This window comes from Hakea prostrata, chromosome 1 (genome assembly GCF_041222555.1).
Source record: "Hakea prostrata isolate BN-2017 chromosome 1, UWA_Hpros_2, whole genome shotgun sequence".
NCBI classification, from domain to species: domain Eukaryota; kingdom Viridiplantae; phylum Streptophyta; class Magnoliopsida; order Proteales; family Proteaceae; genus Hakea; species Hakea prostrata.
This window is the reverse complement of record NC_142600.1, coordinates 16,194,253-16,206,404: the sequence shown is the minus strand read 5'-3', so window position 1 is coordinate 16,206,404 and position 12,152 is coordinate 16,194,253. Positions and strand designations below refer to the sequence as shown.

The 12,152-nt window shown below is 34.9% G+C and overlaps 2 protein-coding genes across 2 annotated transcripts; both read right to left on the bottom strand.

Moving 5' to 3' along the window:
• Window positions 1-2,542: 2,542 nt before the first annotated feature.
• Window positions 2,543-7,440, bottom strand: LOC149027863 (protein DETOXIFICATION 21-like). The gene is made up of 8 exons (XM_089166597.1): window positions 6,797-7,440; window positions 6,161-6,702; window positions 4,959-5,045; window positions 4,812-4,868; window positions 4,436-4,674; window positions 3,494-3,612; window positions 3,247-3,333; window positions 2,543-3,123 (listed from the first exon to the last, which is right to left on the bottom strand). Exons 1-8 carry the CDS (start codon window positions 7,058-7,060, stop codon window positions 3,040-3,042), a joined length of 1,479 nt encoding a protein of 492 aa, XP_089022723.1. The 5' UTR covers window positions 7,061-7,440; the 3' UTR covers window positions 2,543-3,039.
• Window positions 7,441-8,673: 1,233 nt separating this feature from the next.
• LOC149027862 (protein DETOXIFICATION 20-like) lies at window positions 8,674-11,717 on the bottom strand. Its single transcript, XM_089143719.1, has 8 exons — window positions 11,490-11,717; window positions 10,852-11,396; window positions 10,023-10,109; window positions 9,785-9,841; window positions 9,445-9,683; window positions 9,209-9,327; window positions 8,960-9,046; window positions 8,674-8,766 (listed from the first exon to the last, which is right to left on the bottom strand). Exons 1-8 carry the CDS (start codon window positions 11,601-11,603, stop codon window positions 8,674-8,676), a joined length of 1,341 nt encoding a protein of 446 aa, XP_088999845.1. The 5' UTR covers window positions 11,604-11,717.
• Between the last annotated feature and the right edge of the window lie 435 nt (window positions 11,718-12,152).

Sequence of the window (12,152 nt, the reverse complement as noted above, 5' to 3'; positions counted from 1 at the left end):
GAGACTTTTATTCAAATGACATGATCATCCTTTGGTCATAGCCTATTTTCCATCTCGCTATTTCTCTCTCTCCTCTTGGATTGGTGCAATTAGGTTTTCTGGCCAACTTAGTAACAGATCTTTATCTGTCGGAGTAGAAGATTGTACTCCTTTTATACCCATTCATTACACATTTAAAAGAAAAATTCACTCATAAACACTAACATACGTACATTTTGATCAACAAAATTTTTCTTCAAAATTTACAGGAAAAGGAAAATACACAATGAGATTCATATGAATTATACCTCGCACGTCAGGTCACTTTCTTTCTTTATCAGAATATGGCTTTTTCTATGCATTGGTCGCTTTCAAGTGCCTCCAGATTTGGATTAGTATAGGAATCAAATCATGTCATAAAAGATAGGTAACTGTCAGTGTAGCTGCATATGAACCACAATCAAATGAGTGTTTGAGGTCGAAATCTCAACCACTCATTATGTCAATTTTTTATATGGTTGAATTAAAAAGAAAAAAAACATATAAAACGAGTGGTTGAGATTTCGATCTTGATCATCGTTCAATCTTCACCGTACGTAGCTTAGTAACGCACATTAATTGTGTAGCATTGAAGTTCAATCCACATTTTCACGTAACACACATAGGTCCCAGCCTCTCTCACATGTACCAGCTAGGCAGGGGACCACCATGGATCCAAGACTAGTTAAGGAAGACTTTTGCTTAAAAGAAGTGGCCAAAATTTCACTCTTATCAAAGTATCTTTGAGAGAGGCTGGTAATGTATGTAGCTGTGACATTGGAAGCACGGGTGGGTAGTGGTGACAGTGATCACTGATGAGGGGACCGTAAGTGGTGACAAGGTTGGTGCAGTTATAAGGAGAAGAAATATAGTGGTTTAATTTTTATATCAATTATAATTGGGATAATTACTATTGTCCCCTGTAGTTTGATTTTATTACTAATAAAAGCCTATTCTTTACGAAATTACTATTGCTCCCCTTCCTTATAATGGTGTTAAGTAGCAGTTAAGTTTGAATATGTAATGTTTAATTTTCCCTTCATTAAAATTAAGAAATCAAAAGATGATACTACCCAATTTATAAAAACCAGCTATATAAATGTCAATTTTACCCTAAATTTCATTTATTTTGAATTAATGAAATGGGCAAAATTCAAATCCGATCGGTTTCCCAAAGGGGTGTCAACGGTTCGGGTTGGGGCGGTTTTGGGCCGGGCCTAACGGTTTCGGGCTGAAAAACACTCAGCCCAAACACGGCCCATTAAGAAAATAACGGTTTTGGGCCGGTGCGGTTTGGGTTTGGGTTGACTAAAAGTTTAGGCTAACGGTTTAGAATTGGGTTTACTAACGGTTTGGGTTCGGGTTTACTAGCGGCATGTTTTGAGTACTTTGTTAATATGTGAAATTTATCAAGAGTATATGAACATATATAAGCATTAAGTTATCTCCAAGTCTTTTTGGTTGGGTGTTTAAAATCAAAAACTTTTTTTCTACAAAGATTTATAAAATTTATAGAACTAATATACAAAAGAAAACTAGCATCATGATGAATTTTAGTGGGTTGTCTCTGCTTATTTTCCTCCCCCTTTTGACACTTGTAAAAATGGATCAAAATAAAGCATTAAAAGATTTTCAAATGATAATACATTTGCTAAATATTTACTAAGCCCATCTTCCAAATGGCGAAGGCTTTAACAAGCTTGTTGTTTGCATATTCCAAATCAAAACAATAAAGGAAAACAAATGGATACTTGGGGGTTTTCTTGTCTTTTACATTTAAATTTATTTTATTTTATTTCTTTATAACGGGTTTAATGGGCTAGTTCGGGTTCGGGCTGGTTTTCGGGGCCAAACGGTTCGGGCTAGCGGGCCACACATGGGCTGGCCCAACCCAGCCCAAACCATTGCGGGCTGAGGTTGTTCACCCCAAACACAACCCATTAAGCTTCGGTTTGGGCCGGCTTCGGGCTATAGCGGGCTGGTTCGGGTTAAGTTTTGACACCCCTAGTTTCCCACTTTCACTAAAATTCATTTATTTTGAAAATATTTTAGGTGATATTCAGTTTCCAATTTGAGTTGACTTCGATTTTCCTTCCTCTTCGGTTTCTATTTGAGTTTTATTCAATCATTCTTTCTTTATCTGGTGGATTTTTTTTTGAGAATAAAACGAATTATAGTTTTTTCCCCTCCATAGTTAATTAAGGGTACCACTGTAACTTGACAAAAAGGGTAAATAAGTAAAGAGATAATTATAAGGGTATTTTGGGGTTTTTGAGAAAATATAAAGATGCCACATCATCAGTAAACTAACAGAACTTAACGGTAGAAGGACTAGGACAATAGTAATTGTAGGCAAAGTTAAAGGTTAGATTAGTAATTTTGAAAAGTGCAGGGGATATAGTAGTAATAAAATCAAAGTACACCGGGACAATAATAATTATCCCATTATAATTTTACCCATCATGTTAATATTATGTTTATAAAAAAACAATACAAATCAAAATTAAATAAATTCATTTTATATCTCTATCTACATATGCAAGTGTGGAGCTCAATACTAAAGAGATCTTGTTCTCCCCTTATACTTGTTTGAGATAACCTAAGAAAGAATCTAGAGATGCATCTTTGGTCTTGATTACTTGAATTAGAAATAAGTTTAGGGCACTTAATGAATAATGCAATTGAAATCTTGGAAATGTTCAAAACTGTTGCGTTTATTTTTTTATTTTATTTATTTGAAACAAGCAAGAAAGCAGGGCGTTGCCTTTAGTCCGGAGGGGATTCAAATTCTGACCTTTTACTTGGAAGCATCGATTTTTACCATCCAAGCCACCCCTCCGAATTGACTGTTGTGTTTCTTCATGATAGGAAAGACATGATTTTACATATCTACTCTAACTGATCAACGGAAAGTTTCCAGATCAAAATAGAGAGAACAAGCTCATAAATAGCGTAAGAGGATCTAGTCAGAAATAGCAAAAAATCACTTTTTTTTCTTTCTCCCTTGGGTATAAGAGGTTGCTAAATCGATGATGAATCATTCTCTTGCTCATCTGGAGATGATGGGAGGAGCCACTTATTCACCCTTGCCTCTGCTATAGATACCTGCATCAACAAAGCAAATATATCATTTCAAGGTATTTTTCCTTCTTTGCAGTTTGATCACTTTGAATGTAAAATCAATGGCCAGCTCGATTCTCCAGCTTAAACTTTGGTAGCACAATTTACCTGCTTATCCCAATCAGTTCTGTAAACATAATAAAGAAGCACTAAAGTTTGAATAACAGTGCCTCCAATCATTCCCATCCACATCCCCTGTAACAATACATAGCCAACCAATATTAATTATCATTTTTTTTTTTTGGAAAAGAAGTGAGCCTTAATGCAACCATTAGTGTATTATTTCTCTGCTTGTACGAAAAAATTTGCTGTTGTGTGTTCATCCTTTTTATTTTGAAGAATGAAGAAAACTTACCTTCACACCAAGTTTGGCAACATAGTACAGCAACAGCCCAAGGGGAAGTCCTATGCAATAATAGCAAATGATGTTGATATATGCTACTATGCTTTGCCAACCAGCACCAACAGCCACTCCTGTTTCTCAAAAAAGAAAAAGAATGAAAATTTAAAAACAACCCTTAAGAAATCAAAGAGAGAACTGTTCACATTTATCACTCAAATTTGTAGGGATATATACAATGAAATGGGGGGAAAATATCAGTGGTGAAGGACATTTTCCCATGCTCTCTCACATTATGATCGTATGGGTGTAATACTAATATTTATTTCTTGATTTTGATATGTTGGCCTTTATTGATTAATATGACATGAATGATCATAGTGGTGAAATCATTATCCAACTGCATCATGGTAGGAATAGACATCACTCTATGTGAATTTTGGTCTATCTTACACTATTAGTATTCTAGCAGTTTCCTTGATCGATGAAAGATATTGAAATTCATTTACTAATGGTCTCTATAAATATAACCCACTGAGTATTTTGCTTCGAAAAACACTAGAAGCAGTTTTAATCATTTATGTATTTTTTTTAGGTTTTGATACAATTTGTAAAATACTATTAGTGGGGTTTTAATAAAGTTTTTAGAATGTCAAATTCCATAAATACCTCTTTGTAAACTCTTTCTTTTAAACATGTCTTGCAATCAACTGAGAAACAGAAAAATTGCAACAATAATGAGTTGATGCACAAAATTGTTTTTTGAAGCAGAAATTTTCATAAATTTTGGTATATGTTTTAAAAAATCACATGAACAAAATAGTTTTATTAAATGCTTTTCTATCAATTTTTCTATTCGAAACAAAAACACAAAAAACTGTAAAATTTTAATACATGGAGTGAATTTCTTAATAATACATAAATGTAAAATTCGAGATAGAATGCCAAGAAGCTTACCAGAGAGAACAGGTTGAATGCTATTCAACATGAGTTGTATTGTCAACAAGATAGAAAGATCTGAAAATTCCTCAGCTACATCCTCGCTAGTGGAAAATATATAAGAAACTTTCTTTCTGAAGACCAACACTGAGATCCATAGCACAGCTTCAACGGCTATGGAAGTTACTAGAACCACTTTGATCGCAAATTTTGCTGCTTTGGCACTTCCTCTCCCAAGCTCGTTGGAAACCCTAACACTATTTTCATCAAGGAAAAGCTTAATTAGTTTTTTTTGGTTTTAAAGATCTGAGAAAATTTTACTCTCTTTTCAGTTCTGGTTTTTTAAAGCTTGGTCTGATGTTTAGGGCACGGAATAGTGGAGTGACAATCGTACCTTGCAGCTGCTAGGAAGCCAAAGGAAAGCATCAACTCAAAACCATTGATGTTAAGACTGCAAATTAAGTAAGTGAACGAAGTTAGACTCGATGAGAATGAGATTAAAATCTAAAATTGCAGCTTTTTTGATATGGTATGTTCTTACCCAATGGAGAGAGCGTCAATTATAACCTCAGCATTTTTCGAGTCACCAGTGAATAGGATCAGTGCTGAGTTGTACCACAACTCCAGGCTATTGATAATTATAGAAAACTACATATTAGAGAGCTGTAACAAATTAATTAACAACTAAAGTTCTCAGTTTCTCACTGTATTATAATTAAGATAACATAAGGAATTGGGTTGTAATTAATGAGAAATGTTATCCTCTAAAAATAACAAAATTTTCATATGTTTACAGTGCTTAATAAGCATAGAGGTTTTGTTTTAAATAATTTTGATGAGTTTGATATTATCTTTGTGAGTGGAGGTCAGCATTATCTTCAAGTTTCTCCACCACATATTTAAGAGGGAGACCCACCTTTAGATACTAACAGCGTAGACTTTCTTCTTAATAAATAGTGGTCTAAAGTAATATAACGGGACTCGATTTTTATGTCACTAGGGGTTAAATGGTCCTTTTGCATGTTTCTGTTCTTACTTCTTAGTTGGAACAAATTTACAACCTACTCTTTTTACCAATTTTCTTGTATTAAAAAGTCTTATAGTATATTTAATGCAATATGAAATATCATTTTTATCCATATGTTTTGTAACTTTAATAACTCCTGCATAAGCAACAGGGATACAGTTAGGTTGAGTTAGGTTGGGTTTCTTTTACGAGTCCGGATCATCTCCCTGTCGGGGAGCACTACAACCACAAAATATATATAGTGAAGCTCACAGGTGAAAAATAACAAAAAAAAAAAAAAAAAAAAAAAAATCTCATCACCTAATCCTGGGGGTTCCCTATATTTTGTGGTTGTAAAGCCTGTGCTCCCCCGGAGAGATGATCCGGACTCTTCTTTTACCCTATAAAATTTCATTAACTTAACCACATCGTTAGTAAGGTAACCATCTTCCCAAATTTTTGGAGAAAAAGAGCATAATTTGCTCCCCTACTTAGAGACATAAAAGTAAGGTTTAAAAGAAAAAACTTCGAAAATGATTTTAGCCTGCAAAATTGAAACAGTCTCTTAGTTTGAAGCTTGAAATAGTCTTAATTAGACTCTTAGTTTACACTCCAGCCATAAAATTGAAATGAAAGGATAAAATTTGCAATGAATGGATTCTTGAGTTTTAGAAAGGTGGAAACAAGTAAAATTTCCGAAGAACAGTGAAGAAGATGGAATAAGAAGACAGACTTACCAAAGCATCACGCCTGATGATAGTGATAATTTAAGCACCGGGCATAACTCGGAAAATGCATGCATAGAGAATCCAGTCCATGTTTCTGGACAACCTCTGCAAAAAATGAAGGCCAACTGACCAATTATCGGTACCCAACTCGCAATATTCATGGAGATCATAACACCAGCAATGCCCAGCCCAATCTTTTGTACCAAGATCCAAGAACACAAACCATGAAAGATAAGGGTAACACCAGATAACCATATGATGATAGTGTTCTTGCTCTGAGTTTGAAGATACATTTGGAGGGTATAGAGGAAGACATAGGAGAAGATTATGGGAATGTACCAAAGGGAAATGAGGTTTGCCATTTGTGAGACCTCATTTCCTTCTCCAAGTAATCTGAAAATGGGAGCACTGAAGACGAAGAAAGGAACAAGAAGCAGGAAGAACGCTGATTCTACTACCCATGATCTCTGCAAATATATACCCAACATGTGATATTGTTTTGCTCCATATGCTTGCCCGCACAGAGTCTCTAATCCACTGGCCATCCCCATCTGCAGAGATTGCATGCATTACTTAATAATTATAGAAATTAATATATAAGAGTTGGGAGAGAAAGGAGAAGGTATTTAGCAGTCAATTAATTACCAGTATTCCAATGGAGAAACGAGTCAGTATTTGGAAAACAAGGGAGAGTGCTGCTAATTCAGTGTTTCCAAGGTGACCCATGAGCACTTGAGATATAATGAACACCCCAAACATGGCTACTCTTGTTAGGCAGGCAGGAACTGCTACTATCCATAGCTTCTTTGACTCTATCCAAAATCTTTTCCATAACTTCTCCTCCTCCTCCTCTTCTTCCTCTTCCTTGCCTGACTCAGGAAGTAGCTTCTCCTTTTCTAATCTATCCATTACTCTTCTGAGCTTTACAACTTCTCCCCAGAGCAATATATGAAGGAAAGAACCAAACACCGAGCAACAGCCAAGCTCTATCTGTTGTTGAGAGGTCTTCCTCAGTATCTCTTTTGAAGACTAAAATGTCCCCTCTTTATGGAAGGCCCCCAACTCATACTCAGAAATTGGAGACAGAACAGACACAGTGGTAGTTTAAGGTTTATGGGTTGTGGTAGTGGGGAAACTCGGATCCATGGGTTAAGAAGTGAAAAATACATAGAAGTTCTCAACTTGAAAGAGAGAATTTTGAGCTGAATTGTATCAATATCGATCCGAAATGGGGTGTGAAAGATACTAATAAGCACTTGCTCTTTCTGTTTCATAGTAATTGGTGAGTAGTGAATGTAGATAAATTATATTCTACCTGTCTAGTGTCAATGCTTTTATGGTTGAGGGTTTGGTTGAAACGTTGAACTCTTCCCCACCACAATGTCTGGAAAAGCAAAGCTCCCTTTTTAATGATAATGGTGGTTGGTCTGCTGTCTAGCATGTGATTGCAGGAAATTAAGCTTTTGATTTTTCACAAATGCTGTTTAAATGAGGTTATGCAACACAAATTCTTCATTTTTTTGGTTCTTGGAGAGCAAACATCATAAGCCTCTCCTCAACTAAGATGTTTCCTACACAACTATAAGTCTCCTTTCCAACTAACACTCTCAGCTTTGTTAGGTATGAACAATTTCTTGCAACTACCAAATGGGCCTTGACAAAGCCATGCACGTATGATACAGAAGACATCGTTTTCCCCAAAAAAAAACGAAAGACGGGTCTTTTTAGGGTATCATCTTATTACATCTGGAACGTGTTTCACTATTGCGCAATTAATACACGGCGGTGCAGTCAGTGGCGCATATTGAAACTTGTATATATAATCTTTTGTTACAGCTCGATATAATCCAAACAGTAAAAAGTAAAACAGAAAAAGCAAAATGAGCGGTCCACATCCAAATTGATCTCGACCAAAATTTTTGATCCTCATCGTTAACTACACTTACGGTGCTGCATTAATGCACAACACTGAACTAATTTACCTATATAACCAATATCAAAGAAATAATGCAACGAAAAAAAAAAAAAAAAAAAAACAGATTAAAACAATATAAAGTTCTCACAATAACATATATGATCTGCTATGTCAATTAAGGAAGCTGAAACAGTTTTCTACTTTTTTAGTTTTATGAAAGAATAGTTTTTTACCTTTAGTTTATTTTGAAATGTCATATATGCTGGAATATTATTGTCATCTTAATTAAACACGTTTGTCTTTTTACTAACCATCATAATTAGTTTTTGTCATTTTTTTTGATGTAGAACCAAAATAATGCTCTACTACAAACGGGGAGCACAGATGCAACTTTGGTTTTTTAAATTATTGAATAGTCACATGGGAGTGTTGTTGTCACCAAATTTAATTGGGACCATTACCATAGATAGAGATATTAACTTAGTCAACAAATTAAATAAAATTTTCTTTATAAAATCCAAATTTCTTTTCAAACAATCCACAAAACAAATTTATTAATATAATAATAAGGCAAAAACATAATTAATCTTTTACATTAAAGTGTTAACTACTTTCTGAAGCATATATTATTGTCATGGACCAACCGATGATCTGGATGTGGAGTAGTCAATTTGTTCATCCATGCCTTTGTTAGAAACACCTACATCAATCAAGAGAAAGGACAATTTTTAATGATTTGATTTTTTTCTACCCAGTAATAATATTACTAGGTCCTTTTAGTTGTTACCATGCCTTAGTGAAAAAATTGTTTAACTTTTAATCCAAAGTAAACTAACGAGCTTTCAAAGTTCAAATGAAATCTCATCAATGAATTCAATTTTGACATGATTTACCTGATTATCCCAATTAGTCTTGTAAGTGAAGTAAGAGAGAACCAGAGTCTGAACAAGCGTTCCTCCTATCATTCCCATCCATATTCCCTGTAATTAATTAGTGATAATTCATGGTTAATCATATTGATTTATCACCTTGCATGTAAATATACATATGATTAATGTTTATTGAGTGCAACCCATCTCGTAGATTATATATGATTAAGAAGAAAATTAATTAAGATAAAAATGTAGATAATTTTAGTTTACCTTCACACCCAGTTTAGCAACATAATTAAGGTAGACACCAAGAGGAAGCCCAATGAAGTAATAACATATAATGTTGATATAAACCACCTTGCTTTGCCATCCAGCACCAACTGCCACCCCTGCAGGTATAAGAAAGGATTTTTGTGTATGTGTTAATAATGTTTTTATAATTTAAAGAAAGAGGTTTTCTTATTACAAGATTATGAATTGATGAGAACCTAGCTAGCTAAACTCACCAGATAGAACAGGTTGGATGCTATTTAGGAGAAGTGAAAAGGCCAACAAAACAGAAAGGTCTGAAAAGGCCTTGGCTACCTTGAAACTGTTAGAAAATATGTAGGGAATTTTATCTCTAAAAGCCAAAACCAAGGTTAATAGCAGAAGCCCAGTTATCACAGCAGTTGATATCACCAACAAAATCGCAAATTTTGCTGCTTTGGCACTTCCTCTCCCCAGCTCATTTGAAACCCTAACACTGTTTCCATGAAATGGTTTTGCAACATTAAGCTCCTTAGTTGGAACTTGGAAATTAATCAAAGGGGGAATATTTAGAAAAAATGAATGAAAAATTCATACCTTGTTGCTGCTAGGAAGCCAAGGGAGATAACCAGTGCCCAACCATTGACATTAAGGCTGCTTACAAAAACAAGAGTCTCAGCATCAGAAAAATCAAATTTAATTTCCTCTGCATGTTTACATTAATTCTACTGGGAGTCAATATTACTCGGTAACAAAAATATTGACATATCTCTTAAGGAAGTTGTAAAAGTAAAATGACCATAGACTCCAATGCTTCTTTAAGAAGTTCTCTTACCAAATAGAGATAGCATCAATTGCAACCTCAGCTTCTTTGCTTTTCCCAGTGAGTAGAATCAAGATTGAGTTGTACCATATCTCCAAGCTGTATTTGACAAATTCTTTTTATTTTTATTTTATTATCGTAAGCTTCATGAATTAGAAAGCCATTAAAAGAAGATAAAACGAAAATATATCACACAGGATTTTTACTGGAGGACAGAATTCTATTTTTCATGCATAGACGAGATGAGAAATTGTATACATGCAATACAAAAGGAAAAATCAGGGGCAAATCAGTCATTATATGTGTATAGCTATGTCTTTAGTGAGTAAATGATCAATTCTTGTCCATTTCCCCTAATAATATGATCTATTCCTAGTCTTCAATTTTCCCACCAAACCATCCTTAATTAATCTTTAATTTGTTGTTTGACTTCTCTGGTCAATGTATTAGGATAAATAAATAAATAATCCACAGTTATTGATTTGCATAGGAATTTGAATATTAATTTTCCAGTAACATTCGAATTGTCTTTTTAAACATATGACATCATTTGAATGATCAACAACAAAACAAAACTGTACGAAATAATATAAAACAACAAATGCGATTCATCTTGGAAAGAGGCTGGGTAGGTTGCATGAGAGAATCCTGTTACCACATAAATATATATTAGCATTAAGTATAGCACTTAATTCATATGGTTTGTTTTCCTTTGATTCCCCACCAAAAAAAAAAAAAAAAAAAAAAATAGTGTTTGTTTTCAAACGTTATGATTAAGAGTGAATTAATTAATTGCATGAGAGAATGAAGTGGTCATATATATGAGTGCTTTTGATCTTACCAAAGCATTGCACCAGAAGACAGAGAGAGTTTCACCGTGGGCCATAGATCAGAAAATGCATGCATAGAGAATCCAGACCATGTTAGAGAACAACCACCACAGAACACGTAGGCCAAGAGTCCTATTACAGGGATTATACTGGCAATATTCATGGAAAGCATTACACCTGCAACACCTAATCCCATATCTTCAACAAGAACCCAACAACATATCATTTGAAGGATCAAAGTAACAATCCCAGACCAACTCACAATCATGTTCTTTCCATGGGATTGAAGGTACATTCTGATGGTGTAACGGAAGACATGAGAGATCATAATAGGTATGTACCAAAGAGAAATGATGTTTGCTACTTTTGTTATTTTCTCAGTCTGCCCAACTAGTTGCAGAACTGGAGAGCTGAAGATGAAGAGAGGTAGAAGAAGAAGAAAACAAAAGAAGAACTCTATTAACCAGAACCTCTGCAAATAAATACCCAACATGTGATACTGTTTTGCTCCGTATGGTTGGCCGCATAGGGTTCCCAATCCGTTTGACATGCCCGTCTGAATAGAACACAAGTAAAAGACACGTTAGGTGGGCTCTCTCCTTCTTTTGCTGGGGGAGAGAGAGAGAGAGAGAGAGAGAGAGAAACTTACCATTACTCCAATAGAAAAACGAACAAGGACATGATAATTGATGGAGAGAGCAGCCATTTCTGTGTTTCCAACGTGACCTATAAATGCTTGAGCTATGATGAAGGTTCCAAACATTGACAGTCGGGTTAAGATGGCAGGTCCTGCAATTACCCAAAGCTTCTTTGATTCTTCCCATAACCTCCTCCATAACTGAACTTGATCATGATCTTCTTCTTCTTCTTCTTCTTCTTCTTCTTGTTTCTCGGCTGCTGATGGGTTTGGAAGAAGCTTAATCCTGGTGTCATTACCGATGACAACCAGGCTCCTCGATCGTTTCTTCCTGCTTTCACCACGAGAGAGAGAGAGAGAGAGAGAGAGAGAGGGGGGATGAAATAGAAGGTTTTGGTTTTTCAAATTAATATATAAAAAGAGTCAAAAAGTTTTCACATGCTTCTGTACGCTGCAGAGATGGACATTTATGCTCAACTGAATGAAGGGTGAGAAATCTGTCGTGCATGCATGAAACCCTAACCCTTTTCCCGTAAAAGAAATCTCAGAAATCCAGGAAAAAGTAGTATTATCTTTCTCAAACGAATCATATATACTTGGAATCTAATGTTACGTTTACGTTTACGTTTATAATCCAAGTATCAATCATGACTAAAATGATCAATCGCTCTCGTC